At 34.7% G+C, this 19125-nt stretch overlaps 1 protein-coding gene across 1 annotated transcript; it reads left to right on the forward strand.

The window, feature by feature from the left end:
* Positions 1–6568: 6568 nt before the first annotated feature.
* Positions 6569–9569, forward strand: TRN2 (Tetraspanin family protein). The gene is made up of 2 exons (XM_089811071.1): positions 6569–7118; positions 8971–9569. The coding sequence occupies exons 1-2, from the start codon at positions 6624–6626 to the stop codon at positions 9280–9282; spliced, it is 807 nt and encodes a 268-aa protein (XP_089667197.1). The 5' UTR covers positions 6569–6623; the 3' UTR covers positions 9283–9569.
* The last annotated feature ends 9556 nt before the right edge of the window (positions 9570–19125 follow it).

A 19125-nucleotide genomic window follows, 5' to 3' on the forward strand; every position in this document is an offset into this window, starting at 1 on the left:
ATTCGGACAAACATGCAGACCAAAATCAAAGTCCAACAAGCCCTCATGAGCCAGCTCACATAGAAAATTCAAAATTGGCTATGGGTGGGAAGTTGCAGATGATCACCAAAGAAGCGTTCATTATAAACTAGAAGATATTTTTCTCGAGGGAACCCAAAAGTGAAGAAGATTTTTTAGAACTTGTGACTTTAAAGTTGTTATTGTTGACAATGACTACTCTTTTGACCAAAATGTATTCCTTAGATTTAAAATTTCTTAAATTATGTGATGGTACATCAATGCACCAATAAAATATGATTTACTACACAAACATTGCTCTCACTTTTTCTTGAGCATTTTGTAGACATTGTTAAAAAGTATAGTTGGGCAGTATCAATTTTAAAAATATTGTCTGAAAAAAAATTATAAGAAAGAAACTTAAGGGAGAGTACCCAATGCTTGAGCATCCTGACTTCGTGCTTATCGAAATCTTACGTGGAAATTTCAAAAAAATCTCATTTTTTTACAATAGCTTACTTTGCAAGTCATCTACTTATAACTAAGTTTTAAAGTCCACATCATCAATTACGACACCATATCAACATGTTTTTTGCCAAGTTATCTAAAATAACCCAAATAAAAGGTGAGAGCAATGGTTGTGAAAAAAGGGTACCCATACTTGCATAATTGATGTGGCATCACACGATTGGTTGTTGTTTACAAGTAAGGGTGCATTTCATTCAATTGTGAGTAGTCATGATTATACTAACAACTTTTAAGTCGTAATTATTGGTGCAATATTGTCAAAAAAAATGGACATAGAGATAATAAGTATGGATATTATATTAGAAAGTATGGGTATCAAATAAACAAATCCTATTACAACCATTAGGACGTATTCAAGTGCCCTATTGGTGTTTTTTTTAAACTATTAAGAAACAAATACTTAATGCCAAGATTATAAAGATTAAAATAACCCAAGGATCAGCTACTTCCCATAAACAGTCACTTGTTCTTCATATTTGGACCCAACTTCAACAAAATCATAAAAGACTTTCCACTCTTTAGGCTTTGCAAAACCAAGGCGAGTGCACCTAAGGAATGAAAGATTTTCAATTCAATATTTCATACATAACTCACTCATTTCATGATACTTTGCAACAATACACATCCCTTATAGCATATTTGGTCACAATTCTTATCTAAGATCCCCACCAATTGGTCATAGAATGTTGACCATTCAATCTTATTTACTAAGTATAATATTTTTTCCCTAAGTTTTTCCTCATATTGGTTATTCAACTCAATATGCAAATCCCATAGCTTACTCTTTTCTTCTTCAAACTCCTATGCAGTATAAAATTCAGGCCTATGTGGCATATTAGGCAACTCCATAATTGGAGTAGACTTGAATGGTTCAACTAGGGGGTGAGGATAGATAATCCTAGGCCTGCTAGATTCTCCCACTTTCCTCTTTCCTAGATGCTTATCCATTTGGGATACTTGATTCTCCAGCAGCTATATCATCTTCCCTCTTTCCTTATATGCCTTTATTATTTCTTCAAACTTGGGATTGAGCTCTACGAATCTACTTTTCTCTTTTCTAGAAACCACTGTCCCAAAATTCACCATTTCTTGAGTCATCTTTCTTATCTCTTCACTGTCAACTTCATCTACTATGTAGACTGTGAGAGTGCCTGTATGCTTAACATTTGAAATTTATTGCATCCTAGTTTTGTCTCTCTTCTCAATAGACCAAATCACCAAAGCTTGGTGATCTTTGTTGTATTTCACTCCTCTATGTGCCTACAAAATTTCCTCTTCAATTTTGTATTGGGCATTCTTCTCTTTTCTAACAGAGTCAAAAATCATAGCATTAGCTATGTCCCACTCAGATAATATCAAAACACCTGACTCTTTCAATAATTGTCTTCCCCCCTTAGGGGTCAATTATACAAATTCATCTAGGAAATTAGCCTTAACCTCCTCCTCAATCTCAGAGTCCAATTTACTTGGTTGCTCTGCCTTTATTGATTTACATTTTGCCTCAAAATTGCCAATGTTTCTTCTCCATAAGAATTGTGCAAAAGCCCTAGACTTTACAAAAATTTCATCATCAATAAACTTTTGAGATGCTTGTGCAATTATTGGATCTATCTCCCTACCTTTATAATCAGCAATAGTAAGGTCAAAGGATGGCATGGCTGGCTCCTTAAGCACTCCTCCTTCAATATTAGCAACTGTAACAATTATGTCTCCTTCCCCTCTGATTTTCCTTAGTTGTTCTCATAGAGATGCCTCATCATCTATTCTGAGCAGAGTTTGGGATGGTGAGTACTCTCCTGCTTAAGAGGACAATCCTTGTTCTAACCTATGTTTCTTGGGGGCACTTGTGTTAGATGGGCTCTTTGATCTTGGCCTCTTGTAAGGAGGGACATACTGCACATTTTGAGCCACAATATATCCAACCTTCCTCTACAATGTATACTAACCTAGAGTCACAACCATTCTACTACTTAATCTCCTTTCCATTTCAACAACTCTATCTGGATGTGCTCTTGCCAAGATGTCCTTCTTCTCATTTAAAGTTTGCATTATTATAGAAAAGTTGTTCATCAACATATCCATTTTGGCCCCCCAATATTTCTTTTTTGCCAAAGGGTCATACTTAGGCTCAAAAGAATTTATGAAATCCAAAACCTTGCTATAAATTATCCACTTTTCTTTCCTAACCTCCTACTCTTGCAATGAAAATATTTTTCTAATTACATCCCCAGGGAAGTATACAGTTTATATGTGAGCCTTAGCCTTACTTCTTTGCCTAAGGAGGTCATAAAATCCCTCTGGATCAATATAACGAGCATGGGACTAGGCCATTTGATATCTATCTAGAAATTTTCCCAAACTCCTCCATCCCTTCTTGACAAACACAAACTCATGCACCACAGTAACAACAGGGAAGAATGTACCTTTAGATTTACCTAGTAAATCTCTTTCATCAATTGTACCAATTTGCCATAACAATTTTGCAATTCCTATCTTTAAAGGCGCCTGATATGGTAATACATGGGGTTTTCCCAAAAAATCATAAACTCTAAAAATAGTGGAAATAGGATATGGGATGATATCCCCTCAATTTTGACTAACCAATACCCCCTTGGCATGATCCTTAGGTCTTATCAATTCTAATAAGGGTTGGGGTATTCTAGGGTTGTCCCCTCTCAATAGCAATCGAAGCATTGATGCAAAATATCTGTCAAATCTAACAAAGTTGGCATCTGTGACCTCCCATGTCATGTCAGTGCTCCACAACTGAACTGGGAATTTCTCTCCATCTCTCTCTAGTTCCAACTTCATCTCTATGGAAAAGAAAGTAACTCCTTTATACAGACATATATACATCAATAAAGAATACTGGCAAAAAGGCCTATTAACCTTGGCTTGAGCTATTCCAATCAAAACATTATGAATTTCCTCAACCAAGTAGGTGGCAAAATCAAGAATTGAGCTCATTCTAAACTGCACATTCTGAGCTATGATGAGAACCATAAAGCCTTGAATATAATCTTGCTCATCCATTCCAAATATTTTGCACAGAGAAAAGTATAAGGCCTATGCCGTAGGATTAAAAAAATTCTTCAGCAAGGGCTCTGGGGTATTCAGTGTGACCAAGGGGAGTGACCCAATTTTGACAAAATGTTGTTGTAATGTTCCTCCCCTTAAGTATACCCTTTGTGCATCATACCTAGCTTGAAATTCTTTTGTATCAATTTTCTCATGCACAGAATGGTTAGGGTTTAGCTTGAAGACTTCTCTGATTAATTCAGGAGAAACCCTAAACAGATTATCTCCTACATAGTTTTTTACAGTCCTAGTAATTGGATCATATTTCCTTACCATATCTGCTAATATGTCACTATCAAAAAAGACTCCAAGAACAACTAATTTTCCTATATCAAACTCCCACACATTGCTCATTAGGGTATCTAAATTGCATTCTAAAAACCATTTTTTATATAGTTCTAAACCTCCCACTGAGACTTCTGCATCTCTCAAATAATTAGCCTTATCATAAAAACCCTCACTGACCACCAACCTAGGGTTTTTGGGAATGAATTCTCTATCTTTTGTCAATTCATTGACAGATGGAGGCATTTGTTCAAGAAACTCATCATGAACGGATCTTTTTAGGTAATCCACCTTACTAGAAAAATCCTTACGAGGAGGCATCTTCTCCATGTAACCTAGCACAATTATAATTTCTCAATTTTCAAGAGTTTCAAACCACTTACCTGCCTATTCCTACTTGTTTTTTCTGTGAATCACTTTGTAAATCGTTGGAAACCCTGGAGAATTTTGTGCACTGCTCTAGAAACACTTGTGCTCTAATAATTTCATGATTTTGTGGCTCAATAATGGTGAATTTCAAATTATATTGTAGCATTAAGCTCACACGAAGTAGCATTAATCAAAATTAATACTGCACAATCACAAATTTGTGTCATTGTTATAAAAATTTAATTATAACCATTGATCCTCAAGCATCGGACAACCTTCTTTTAAATTGAAAAAAGCTACATTAAAACTTTATAAAATTTCCCATGTGTTGAACAAAAGCATTCCCGCATTACTTAAACTTTGAGCATTTTCCTAATGAGGTGAAATGTTGATCGTCGATCTTCCAAAGATCGATGATTACAAAAGATCATTAAAACTTTGCAAATAAAGCCTTAAAAAAGTGGCCCCACTAGTACATTCATCTCCAGCCTAGTAAACGCATGTTATCCTGCTAATTATTGTGTTCCATTTCATTACATCTATCCACCTTGGCGTGACTCAATAGTTTCCTTCATGGCATGGCCCACTTTGCCATGCATCAAATAGGCACTTGCCCACTTTGCTTAAAATTCCTTCACTTTAATAATGTGGGTAAGCACTATCCATTGATCTTCTAAACATCAATAGTGTTACAAAATCATGCCCTTTTAAAATCTAGTCAATTAGACTAACCAATAAATGTGTTGCATTTGCGCCAATGTGTCTAACAACTACCAATAGTACAGACTGTGTTATTACCTTTCAGAGCTACGGGCCCATGACATCATCATATGCCACATGTCAAAGAGGCACTTGCCTGCATCATATAAACATCTTGCCTACATCATATAAACATCGTTTACTTTCATATTGTGGGCATGTGTTATTTGTTGCTCTTCTCAAGATCAACAGTGTACAACATGTGTCCTTTGAACTATGTGAAATATCCTTCGCGACGTTATCAAGGACAAGTGTCATCAAGGCACTTCCTCACTTTCATTAAAACCCTTGCACCTCCATGAAGCAATAATACACCCGTCATTGATCTTCCAAAGATCAATGGTTTAACAACATGATGGAAAAAAGCAACCCCACTTTATGGCTTAACCAATGATATTGCTGAAAAAATGGAACATGCACTGACAAATCTGCAAAAGTTCTAAAAAGTACTAACAAGCTCTGCCAAACTCTAGTCTTTGCGGCACAATCATAACCCAACGTTACTAAGTGCTACGTGTCTCAAAGGTGCTTGCTCGCATTACTTAAATGTCATGCAACTTCACATCGTGGGCAAGTGCTCATCGTCGATCCTAGAAAGATCAACAGCTCTTCAAGCCAAATCATCACAGTTAAGATGTTTCACAAAAAATGCTTAATAAAAACAACCACAGTTAGGGTATGTTCAAAAATAAAAAAAGGTTTATTTTCGTGGGAAGCAATAAAATAATGTTGAAAGATGAGAACTTAGGATAGGCATGTCCCACGCAATTTCATTTAAATATTACTTTCGATCATTTTTTAGGGTTAGGGCACAATAAACAAGGGTTTATAAAAATTTAAAAGATTTCAACTAGGGTTTTAACAAAAACTCACAAATTTATTAAACATAACCTAAGATTTTTCATTGTGAGGCATAACAAATCACAAAGGGTGAAGAAATCAAGCCAACATGCCCAATCTTTTCCCCTAGCTATGAGAGAAAATTTTGACGAGTCTCGATGCTTCACCTTTGTGAGCATCACCTAAATCCAATGAGTTATAAATGTTACATTCATTGTCATGAGAGATGAGTTCATGTGAATCACTACTCATAAAATATAAGTTAGTGAATTTGACACAAAAATTACATAATTGAAATTATAAGAAACTTACTACTACATTAGAATAACTACTAATTTTTATTCCCAAGTAGAAATAAGCACTCCAAATGGAATTGAGAGCACAAAGAGAAAATGTAGGCGTTGTGCATTCACACTTGGGTGGTAAAGTAAAGAACATAAGAGAGAAGCTTAAGAGCAAAGGAAGAAACAAAGATTCCCTCGCCCCTCTTTCAAACTCTTTCAAGAGTCAGGGAACACATGATGTGGAGCGGCCCAATTGAAATGAAGCCCATGTCCGTATACTCTGCTTTTATGCGGACCAAAGCATGGACAAGGCGAGCTTAGGGAACTGCCATCATGACGATTGCGTAATCAGCGGAATCCAAAGTGCTTTCCAACCAAACCACGAAAAGAACCCCCACACAAGAGTCTCAAAGATGAGAAAGGAAAACAAGGCGAAGAAATACAGTCATTTGGGCATCCCGCAAGGAGGAAGATAAGGAAAGAATGGCGACAAGCAGCAAAGTGATTGCCTTCATTAACTTCATAGCAATGGTGCTGTCAATACCAGTGATTGGCACAGGAATATGGCTGTCAACAAAGCAGGACAACGAGTGTGTTAAGCTGTTGCAGTGGGTGGTCATCAGTTTAGGAGTGTTGATTTTGGTGGCAGGACTGGTGGGATGTATGGGAGCCTTTTGGAGAGTCCAGTGGATGCTTGTTCTCTATCTTCTCTCCATGTTTGTTCTTATCATTTTGCTCTTGGCTCTCGTCATATTCATTTTCCTTGTCACAAACAGGGGCTCAGGCCACGGTCACATTGTACCCAACAGGGCTTACAGAGAGTATTCCCTGGATGACTACTCTGGCTGGTTGCGCCACCGTGTCCATGCTTGGAATCGGATTCGAAACTGCCTCGCCTCTTCCACCACTTGTGCTACCTTGACCCAGCGATATACCCTTGCTCAGGACTTCTTCAATGCCCATCTCTCTCCCATTGAGGTAACCTCTTCTTCTCAAAGTTTCACATCATTATCTTGGTCTAGTGATGGGCTTTAAAGATCACACCTTCAGTTTGGCTCTTTCTAGATGATTTAACTGGAATCTTACTAACTTAACTTATTCGATTAAATTCAGTTTATTATAGTGTTTGAAATAAATGAATGGATGGAAGATTTTATCTATGTTTATAAGATTAAGAGATCAAAAAAGAGTTCTACAATCTATAAGATCTTGGTCTTAAATTAGTATTTAGGTAGCATACCCTAAGTTTGTCCTGTTTTTAATAGCTTGTTTATTGTGTCTCTTAATTATTTGGCTAGCATACATTAAGTTTGTCCTGTTTTCAATAGCTCTTTTATTGTGTCTATAAGATTAATAGACGAAAATATACAGTTTTATGTTACCTTCAAACCCCTTTCAATATTAGATCTTGATCAAGATGAATCACTTAAACAAGTGAGAGCTAAGAAGTAATTTCTTCTCATCAAATTTCAAATCACTATCTTGGTTTAAATAAGCTTTAAGAGTAAGTCTGATTTGTCTAAAGGATTCAGTTGAAATCTTATTAGCTTATTCAATTGAACTAACTGATTAGTGTCATTTCAAATGGATGAAAGAAAGATTTTATCTACATCGATGAGATCAAAGGACCAAAAACTTCAGCTTCTTTACCTTCAAACTCCTTTCAATATTTAATTTCTTACTATATAGATCTTTCAATCAATAATTAAAAGTCGAGACAATTTGTTCTCATCCAATTTTGTATCCAAGTCTAAATATTTGAACTTAAACAACATATGTTGAGCTTTGACTTGTTTAAGTAGTTTGTCTGAATTCATAATAGTTTATTCAATAGAACTTGCTTTTTAGTGTAATTTTAAAAGAATGAATTAAAAAAATTAATGATGTCTGTGAGAACAAACAACATAAGAGACCAAGAACCACAAGCTATCTTCATATTCTTTTTTTATGTCAAATAAAAAACTATAGATCTTGACCTTGATGAACCACCTAAACAAATCAAAGCTTAAACACATTTGTTCTCTCAACTTTCTTCGTAGACCCAAATATGTAGGTTAAACCTATGCACTCTTAAGTTTATTCAACAAAACCCGCTTGTTAATGCGATTTTAGATCAATGAATGAAATATTTTAATGAAGTTCATGAGACGAAGGTACCCATTACAATCTTAAGTTATCTTCAATCTCCTTTCAATGTTAAATCTCTGAAAATGAATCTTGATCAAGATAAACCACATAAACGAGTAGAAGTTCAGAAGTAATTGAGTAAGAACCACAATCTTAAGTGTTCACTTGTTTGCGTGGTTCATCTAAAATTGTAATAGCTTCTTTAATAAAACTCACTCAATAATTTGATTTTAGATGAATGGGTGAAATATTTGGATGACTTTCGTGAGACCAAACAACTGAAGGGTCAAAGATTGTAGTCTAAGTTATCTTTTTGCACAGATGTCGAATCTAAAACTATAAATATTGACCAAAATGAACCATCCAAACAAGTGAAAACTTATTTCTTATGCAACCCAAATATTTAGGATAAAACTATGCACCAGAATATTTGACCTTAACCGGAATCATAAGAACTTCTCCAATCAAACCCCCTCATTAATGTGATTCCATATGCACGAGTGAAAGATTTTAATGACAATGTGAGATCAAAGTAATCTAAAGAATCAAGTACCAGGTTATTTCAAATTAGATCTGTTTATGAATCTTGAAATCAATAAGTGTACTAATTGCTGCTTCCTGAGACAAACCATCTAATCTAAACAAATGGAATCGTAGAATTGTTTTGGTGTGTAAGCTCATGAGTGGTCCAATTGTTGGGCAGTCAGGATGCTGTAAGCCGCCAACGCTGTGTGGGTACACGTTTGTGAACCCAACGTACTGGATCAGCCCCATCGACACAGGGGAGGACATGGACTGCCTGGCCTGGAACAACGATCAGTCGCAGCTCTGCTACAGCTGCAACTCCTGCAAGGCCGGGCTCCTCGCAAATCTGAAGAAGGAATGGAGAATAGCTGATGTTGTGCTCCTCGTCACACTCGTTGCTCTCATCTGGGTGTACGTCATAGGATGCAGTGCCTTCCGCAATGCTCAGACCGACGACCTCTTCAACCGCTACAAGCAAGGCTACACTTAGACTATATCTCTTCTACATCGTGTATACATATCATTCATTCTCTTGTTTTCTTCACACTTTTCACTTTCCTGTATCTCAGAGCTTACAAATGACATTTCTTTTTTGCGACACTCATAGTTGATGTAAAGCTATACGTCCTAAGTTTTGGTTTTATGCTGATAATTTTACATGTTCAGATCGAATCTGGATCCTGCCATTGGAATCTCTTTCTTAACCTCCACTCATGTTTTTATTTCCTATTTTTCAATAACAAGAAAGTTTTAATAGAGTTGAATATTTGTACTGAAGTTCTTTGCTAGGATGAAATCTATGTTGGATCAGAACCAGTACTTAAGTATTAAGTTGTTGGGATTTGATGAGTGTGATATATATTTAGAAATTAATTGTGAGAAATAGTAGTTTAAAAGAATGTTATCTATGGTGTATAAAAAAAAAAATTTATTTTTTTATTTTTTACAATTTTAATGGTTTATGTATAGTAATTATTTCACAATTTAAAGAATGTAAATAACTCGTGGTCACATTTCTAATGTCACAAGTTCAATCTGGACTATCATATATATGAACATTGACAACTTGTAAATTTCAATTAATAGAATACAAATTATCAAATTACACTCACCTTAATTTCTCATACTTTGTGTTCTTGGAAGGATAGTAATTTGTGCCTTGTTAGAATTGTAAGAGAATGAAGTATATTTTTTAAAGATAAAATTTATGATTGATGTAATTCAATTAGTATAAATTTATTGGGACTTGATAAGTGTAATAAATATTTAAAAATTTAATGTGAATGTTAGAGTATTTACTTTTGTAGAAGTAATGGCATTGATAATTTATACAAATTAATTTATATTTCTAGACATTTAATGGTTTCACTATGATGATCATGTGAGAAAATTTTGATTAGTGTAAATAACTTTCATTTCAATTCCAACCTTGAATGTCATAAGTTCCACATCCACTACTACATATTTCAACTTTTATAACTTGTCAATTTGTACTTACACAAAGTGCCAAATTCTACTCACGTTGACCTTTAATAGTTAATGTCCTTGCAAGGATTGCAATGTCTAAAGACATCATTATGGATTTTTCCAAATCACTAAGGACGCATTCTCCTATTAACAGCCTTTGGATATGTTAAGTTTACACATTAGAACATATATTTGGAGAAAATATTTTTTGTGTAGATGAGGTTCTTTGTCTCTAAGATAATTGAAATGTGCTCCAATGATTTCACCTTGAATGACTTGATTCTCCTAATTTATGGCTATTCTACAATATGAATTAATTGCACTTCAACATCTCTTTAAATACCAAAATACAACAACTTTTCACACAAATTTGTATCAACTCTCAACAACTAATACAAAATTTGAAATTGAATCATGTGTTTAATTGTGCATGTCAAAACATAGATCCTACATAAATTGGAAATGACATACATATGGTTAAACTCTATCAATCTTTATAAAGAAGTGAATATATGTAGCTCAAGTGAAATAATGTGAGATGAAGTAACTAGCTTGTGTGCTTGCAACATGATGTTTAATACTAAAATTATAAATATAATTTAGTGTGATGTGAATAAATTAAATTGTAATTAATTTTAAATTAATTGAAATAAAATCTTTTTTATATAGGTAATCAGCCGAAGCCTTGATTATTTATTATTTAAGAAGATTAATTATTATCATTTGTTCAGCTTGAGTAGTTTTGAACCGAAGACATCCTCGATGAGAAGCTCACAAGTTACCGTTGTGTTGTAGGCTCTTGCCTCATGAAATCATTTTTTTAAGTTTTAAATAGACTAAAATATTTAATTTATTTATATTTTATTTACTACATATGAATAAAATGATCATCTAAAAAAATCTTCACATAAAAAATCTATTATGAAAAATTAATAGGAAAAAAATATTGGAAAAAAATAGTACAAATAACGATAAAAACAAAAAATAAACTAAAATAATTATTAAAAATGAATATTAAACTAATTTAAAAATAAAAATAAATTAATTTTAAAAATAAACCAAAATAATTTTAAAAACTAAAAGCTAAAATTAAGTTTGGATTTTCTAGATTAACTTGCTATTTTTAAAATTGTATGCTAATTTCTAAAAAATCAATGAGAAAATAAGATAACCGAAGAAGAAACCATTGAGGGAAGACAACGGACAATTTTTCCATAAGAAAAATTTGTTTCTTGTAACAAAATTCCCACATAAAGTCTATTGGCTTAACAAGCGCCTTAGAATAAGTGAATGCAAGAATACATAAGGATAGGCATGCATCAAATCATGATTGAAACATCGTACAAAAGAACATTATCATTTAGATATTCTCTTCAAAATGAAACCAAAACTAAATTGAGAATGACAAATAGATGTGTTAATTTTGGCTATTGTAATTTCCCATTTGTATGATGGATGCAAATCTAACATAAGCATTATTGTGAAGTATATGGATATTATTAGCCATTCTAAAAGAAAACATACACTCACTTCAACTAACTAATAATGCCACATAAAGTAATAGATTATTCCCACATTCTTCAAGGTGTGAGTGTGTTATCAAATATGAAAAGTAAAGATTTGTGATGATTAAATTTTATCATGGCTAAAATAGGCATGGATTATGAAGTGCCTCTTTAATCTACAAAAAAACTAAAAGAAGAAAGAATGAATACAAAATTATAGTTGTGCGGTAAAATACTTCATATGATAGAATAATGCAATATAAGTCCATATGATACAAACATGTTATTGATATTTTTTGTGATGCAACTATGTGATATATATATAGTGTCGTCCCAATTGATTTATGAACTCCATCTTGATGGATGTGACCTTGATGTTCTTGCTTTATGAGTGATCATATTGGATAGATGAGTGGTCTACACCCTTGCGGTGATTTGATTTTTGTCGTTGTATCAATAGGTTGGTTGTGCTTTATGCCTGATTTATGATATTATGATGTATTAGACAGTTTTCCTAAGGTATGTTTTAGTGGTTACTTGGATTGATGTGATATCACAATGTGGTTACGTGTGCACACTTGAGATATGAACACTAGTTGCACTGTGTGATGCTTTGGATTGTTGCACTTGATTTGGTTCCTGCAGTAGTGTTGACTCCTTGTTTGATCAAGTTGTTAGTGGCATTTTTATCACATTTGTATAATGAATCTTATGGTGTTATCTAGTGTATTTTACATTTGTGGTTATTGATGATTGCTTCTAGATGATTGCCTCAAATTTTATGTTATTCTATGTTGTGTATGTTGTTGGGTAATTTAGTTATTATTTCTATTATTATATGCTTATATAATCAAGAAATAATTTATCTTTATTTGGGTTTGGGATTATGGATTTAATTTGCATATGAAAGATGTTCATTTGCATTATAGATTATTATGCCTCTATACTGTGGATGTATGTCCTTTAATTTCAGTTGATATAAATGCTCAAAGGATAATAAATGATTATTTAAATGTTTTACCTTTGATGAGATATCATGTAATTATATGTTGTTATATTATATTGCACCCCTACTATGTGTGAATTTCCCATTGGTGCTAGTCTAAAGTGGGAATAGAGCTGTAGTCGCTTGCAAGATCTACATGGTGTCTTGTTCTCCTTCACTTGATTGTGTGTCTTTGTGTACTTTGGATATTACATATTGAACATCTAAGCTTCATGTGGATAATGGAAACAAACTCTATTCCATGTTTTTATTTATTCTATATATTTACTTTTTGGACATTGGGATTCTTGTTGAATATGTACTCCTTGCAGGATGGCCAATTAAGTGAGTTATTTATACTTGTATCATTTGTCATTTTTCTCATATTCAACCCTTTCATTGTTTTATATTGATTATTTTATGGAGTTGATTATGCCCACCCACAAGCGCATGGGTGTGTATATAGTGGGATCTTGCAAGACCTGAACTCCTAGTTATAGATTGGTTGAGTTTTTGATCATTTGGGAGTTGAGTTGGAAATTTGCATTACCTACAGGTACTCATTGTGTGACAACCATGGGTATGCAGGGTAGGCATGAATAATGATTTCTCATGGGTAACCTAGCTTGGAAGTAGTCACCAAGGTAACATGGAGAGGTTCTAAATAAGTGATAACCAAATAATTAAATATGGGAAAGTAAACTTAATGATAAGATAAGAGAACACCTATACATCTTTGAGAATTTAGGGGAGCCTGTGTGAGGGTTTGGTATTTTACGTCTCCAATCTTCTATGAAAGTTGGTATGAGGGAACAATATGAGGCCTCTTGTTGGAGTTCACTTACTATACAAGGTATGAGGCTTTTCAAGGGAGTTGAGTTATGATACCATATAGAAGCTTGGGCTAGTTGATGTCAAGCTTACACTGAACTAGAGTCCCTAGATGATTATACTATAGTTGTAATCACCTAAAAATAGCCACTTAGACTATTAGCCCCCTTCTCAAAATTTTAGCTAAATTACTTAGATATTTGCCTTGACTAAATCTCTAAAAATTAATTTATTTGATTTTAACCTATAGTTTCATTATAATACCCTAAGACCATATTTGATTAAAAGAACATGTCCCCTTTTAATTAAATAAAAGACCCAATCCTTCCAACCCACTCTAATGTGCACACATAAAGTTTTTTTTCCTATTTACAAATTAAGAGAAAAGACTTTGTCTCACATGAAAAGTCAACTCATTTCTATTGAAGGAGATCAATGTGCACATGGATCATGTCAAAGTCAACCCCTACCCTTGATCATTCATCCCTTGATCTTGATCTAAACCGTATGTACATCTTTTAAGGGGAGAGCTCTCTCCTCCTCTAAGGATCCCAATTTTGAGCTATTGTTATGTTGCAGGTTTTCTCACAGGTTTACATGGAGCATTTTGTGGAGAACTTCTATCCTCTATCTTATCATTCTTTGCATACTCATACTAGATTAGCTCATTTGCATTAACTTAGTATTCCTTTTTGTAATAGCATAGATCAATCAGCTTAATTAGTATGGTTGTAACACTCATATTCTTAGCTTAGTCACATCTTTGCATTTCATGTTAGCATATTTCATTTTCATTGCATACTTGAGAGTTCTTTGATACTATCATTCTTGCTCTTAACTAAAGAATCTCCCATTTCAAGGTTTACTAGAAAGGGTTGCATCTCTAAAGCTCAACTGAAAGCTATTTTTATGCTTGTATTGTATGTTTTTGCATGTTTGTGACTAGGGACCTCTAAGCCACAATTCATGCTTTCCAATCTATGGAATACCTTAGATAGAATGGTTTAGAGGAGTGCACTTTCTTAGTGTACATTTTTGGCACCCACCATGTGAGGTGAAGGGGCATTTAGTGTGGGCCAAGGTGTTGAGTAATGAACCATGACCTTAGGTAGTTCTTCTTGGAATGTGTCTTCAAATGTGGCAAGACTTGTGTAAACATTCTCAAACATCAAAGATAACATTAACATTCGAAGAATTTTTCTTTTGATATCATAATTTCTTGTGTTGACAAGGTTTCTTTGTCCCTTGTTCAACTATTTGACACATGTTCATTTCCCTTACTATTTTCAAACCATGATGTTTACTGTTACAAACTAAAGTTTTGTGTTGTCATTACTGCGTTCTAGTCTAAAACATCCAAAAAGTCAAGCTAAACAATAGGTCTTTTAGGCTTTAAGTTATATTTTACACAGTTCACTAGCTCTTTATCACATGGCTTCTGGAGAAATATCGTGCGATACTTCACACCTAAGAAAGTATTACATGTCAATTGAAAACTCTATCACACCATAGTTATAAGGTCTATTGCACTACTTTGTGAAAACTATTGCATGAACAAAAAGTATTGCAAATATGTAGAAAGGATTAGCATGCAATAATTATTGCTTATCTTATATCCCCTGGCTTTCTGAGAAGTATCTCCCAACCTGTGTTGCTTGGAGAATTGAGCTAGAATTGCATCATAACTAATTTAGGGGTGTTGTTGCTTCATCCTACCTAAGTCTGGTTTAAAATCTCTATGTTTAGTGTTGTTCTAAGTTGAAAGGATGGATCTAGTTTGTCGGATATGAGCTAAAAATAATGACCACTTGTCAAAATCTAGTTACCTTGCTATTCTAGCTACTTTTTATCGAGCTTCTTGCTCAACTTCTTGGCTTGAGTCATTAATGTTGTAAGTTCTTGAGAATTCATGACAAGCCACTAGTTTATTTTATCTTTGACAAGTGATCATTTTGACCATATAAACTCTAAATCCAAAAATGTTTATCTTGTCTCATTAGACAAAGACATATCATTATATGCCACTTGTGACTAGGCTCTAAGTTGGTCAAGGAAGTTATCCCTCATTCATTTTTGAATAATTGACAACTCCAACTAGGCATCCTCATAGGAAAACTTGTGAGGAAGAACTCGTTCCTAACAAACAAGAAGAGCCTAACACTTGGCATAATCCACTCTATAGCTTTGAGAACCCCTTTAATACTCCCTTTGACACCCCTAGGGCCGCAGACAACATTTCACACACCATTCATCATGAAGAGAGGAATTGTCACCTAGAGAAACTCTTTGCTCAAAAAGAAGAGCAAGCCTACTTAGAAAGAGAAAGACTAGAAGAGGCTAGATGCATGGCTTCTAGGGAAATGCCTTATCAACAAGTTGAAACTAACACTCATTCCCATGATTTTCTGAATAGACATGCACCTGGTTACTACACTAATCCTTTCGAGAGAAACCCTATTGGTGGCAATGGTGAAAACAACACACCACCTATGTCTCCAAGAATACACATATAAGCATGTCCATCACCACCTAGACCCTCACAACCACACCATGAAAGTGAGGTAAATGATGAATTTACTAGTGAGGACCTTATGCAATTCCAACAAAATGAGGTTTCCTAAAGGATGATGCTCAAAGCCTTAAAACAAAACGATGACCAATATTTCCAATATATGACTTCTAGGGGATGAAAACTCCCTCGTGAATTTGATGTCCAAAGGATCATTCAAAAGTGAGAACCTGCAAAGACCAAAATCTTGAGGGAAGAGATGTGAGAGCTCAAAAACCAACTTGCTCAAGTACAAGTAGCCAAAGAGCAACCTAATACTTCTTTTGTCGAATCTATATGTGCTCTTCCATTCGATAGGACTCTCTACATGGTCTTGTTTCCTAGAGATATAGACATTCCCAAATATGATAAATATGATGGAAATGGTGATCCCCACAATCATGTATGACACTTCTATGCTCTCAACATAGATTTTGTGCATGAAAACACCTATCTCATGAGGTTTTTTCCTAGGAGCTTGAGGGGACAAGCTATGCAATGGTTCACAAAATTGTCCCCCCCCCCTCAAGTCATTTGATGATCTTGCATAATGATTCATTCAACAATATTCCTACAATATTCAACATCTTATCACCATGTTAGACTTGTGCAATATCAAATAAAAACAAGGTGAACCCTTTGCTACATGCTTACAACATTGGAGATCATTACACTCTAGGTACCCTCGACAAATTCCTAAAACTGAGAAAATTGACATCTTTGTCTACATGCTTGTACTCGAGCTATATTATGATCTTAGAAAATAATTGTTTACATCCTTCAATGACATGATTGAAAGTGCTTACCGTATCAAGGATGTCGTCGTCAAGAAGGGTGACATCATGCTAAGTAAAGACAAGAATGGCAATGGAAATGATAAGGATAAAAGAAAATTTTGGAACAAGAACAAATACATAGTTAATGATGGAGTCATAGATGCTCCTAAGACAAAAGAACTAGCCTTTCATTTGTCTAATGCTATTTATGTGGCTAAACAACAAGAGACTTCAAAGTCTCAATCCTTTGACAAGACTAAGAAGTCTTCTAAACCAAAGTGTGTCTACACACCAATAGTTGAGTCATACGAGGTAGTCCTAAAGACCTTGCTTGCTAATGAGCTTATCACACTACATGATAACTCCTGATCCTATGATCCACCCTTCAAGCCTACTTGGTGGAGAGATGATCATTTTTGCAACTATCATCGGAGTAAGGGACACAACACTGACAATTATTTCAATCTTAACGATGTTATCCAAGACCGAGTATTGATGGAGGCAACATTGTTACAAATAGCTTAGTCAAGTATTGTGATCACAAAGACTTTAAGAAACCATTACCCGAGTACGAAAAAGGAGTGTCATCTCATCCTAACAAGAAGAATCATGATGCTAAAATCAATTATACTTACACCAACACTGAGACCGAAAATGTCATCAACATGTTGGAACTCGTTGAAAGCATCTATATGATGGATCCTAAATCTTACAAGGAACCAAACTATCATACTGATGACGAAAAACCTAAAGTAGTCTTGAAAACATGCAACTCTTAGAAAAACTATAGAGATACTAGGCCTAAGGTAACTATTAAGGTGGTATAATCTTCCTCTTCACATAGCAAGACACTAAATGCTATTATTAGGAGCCAATCTAAGGTTTTCCTCAAAGTAGAAAATGATCCCAAGAACACCTCTTCCTCCAAACAGGTGGTTGCTCTAGCCATATCTAGCTACAATCTTGTCAGTTAGTTGCAATGAACGCCTGCATAGATTTCCATCTTTGAGTTGGTAGAATTATCTTCTTTGCACAAGGAAATTCTTGAAAAGGCTTTACGAACAACCAATGTTCCCATAGATATTGATGTTGAGAGGTTCCAAGTTGTGGTCAACCACATCTCCTCACCTCATTATCTCACTTTCTCTAAAGAAGATGACAAATCTCTTAGTCATCCACACAATCTAGCCCTATTTATTGACTCAGGGCCACACTATTGCTATGTACTCCCATGCCCAAATCTAAGCCAAAACTATACTGCAAGCCCATCTCCACCCCTTTTAGTACACTATCTCATGCAACTTGTGGTACATGTCTGCAAGAATAGCAAGTCCCCATGCCATCTTCTGAGGCTGCCCTATCAACTCTGCTACTAGTTGACCTCATCCTAAAGGGAAGCCCTTTTTTCTCCTCTTTGTAACAAGGGCTTGGAAAACCAATTAATACACAAGGAAGGGTAAGGGATACCGATCCCCATACTCATCTATTAGCCTCTCCCAACTGAGATGGAAATCTAGGATGGTGACATCCTCAAAAAAAATTTGCATTGCTAATCTCCCCTCTATTGGGGTCTAATCATAGTAAACTTGTGATATGCAAAAGATCATATCAGTATGTGGCATATGGAAATCGAGAACCCAAAAGAGAAAATCTCAAGCCATATCGATCATGCTCACTAAATGACCGTGACATGGTACACGCAGGATGTGATATACATCCTCAAGGGTGATTGCGGCCTCTCTAGTGGAAAAATGAAAGGTGTTAAGCTCACTGTGCCACCTCTCGGCCAACGTTTTCAGTAGTCTATGGTTCACCCAGATATGGGGCATGTGCAACAACCAACCAAAATACATGCTCTCTACTGTTGTCATCTCATCATCATCTAGATGGTGAATAATGCATAACCATGTCACCTTCAGGGCTTTGATTAGTAACGCTAGAAAAAATATTTACATAACTAAAACAAGAAACAAAAGAGTGTCAGTACCAATTATAATAGATCATTTAAAGTTCTAAACAACTAAGCACAAAATAAAACAAAAATCACATGTTCAAACTCTACCTCTAAACATGAAAAAATGCTCAAAAATTAGTTGTGTGATACTTCTTGTAGTAGTTGTGTGACACTTTTGAGTCATGCGATAATGTGCATGTTGTTGTGCAATATTTGGGTGCCTTTGATACGATGTATCTTATAATAGTCATGTGATACATTTTGGTC

The sequence above is a fragment of the Cupressus sempervirens genome, chromosome 11, assembly GCF_028749045.1.
Source record: "Cupressus sempervirens isolate cs-2001-9-10 chromosome 11, ASM2874904v1, whole genome shotgun sequence".
In the NCBI taxonomy this organism is placed as follows: Eukaryota; Viridiplantae; Streptophyta; class Pinopsida; order Cupressales; family Cupressaceae; genus Cupressus; species Cupressus sempervirens.

Excerpts from the sequence above, each read along its gene's own strand:
- TRN2 (XM_089811071.1), top strand. The coding sequence starts at position 6,624 with ATGGCGACAAGCAGCAAAGTGATTGCCTTCATTAACTTCATAGCAATG. Across the intron at positions 7,119-8,970 it reads CCCATCTCTCTCCCATTGAG|TCAGGATGCTGTAAGCCGCC; the intron begins GTAACCTCTTCT and ends ATTGTTGGGCAG.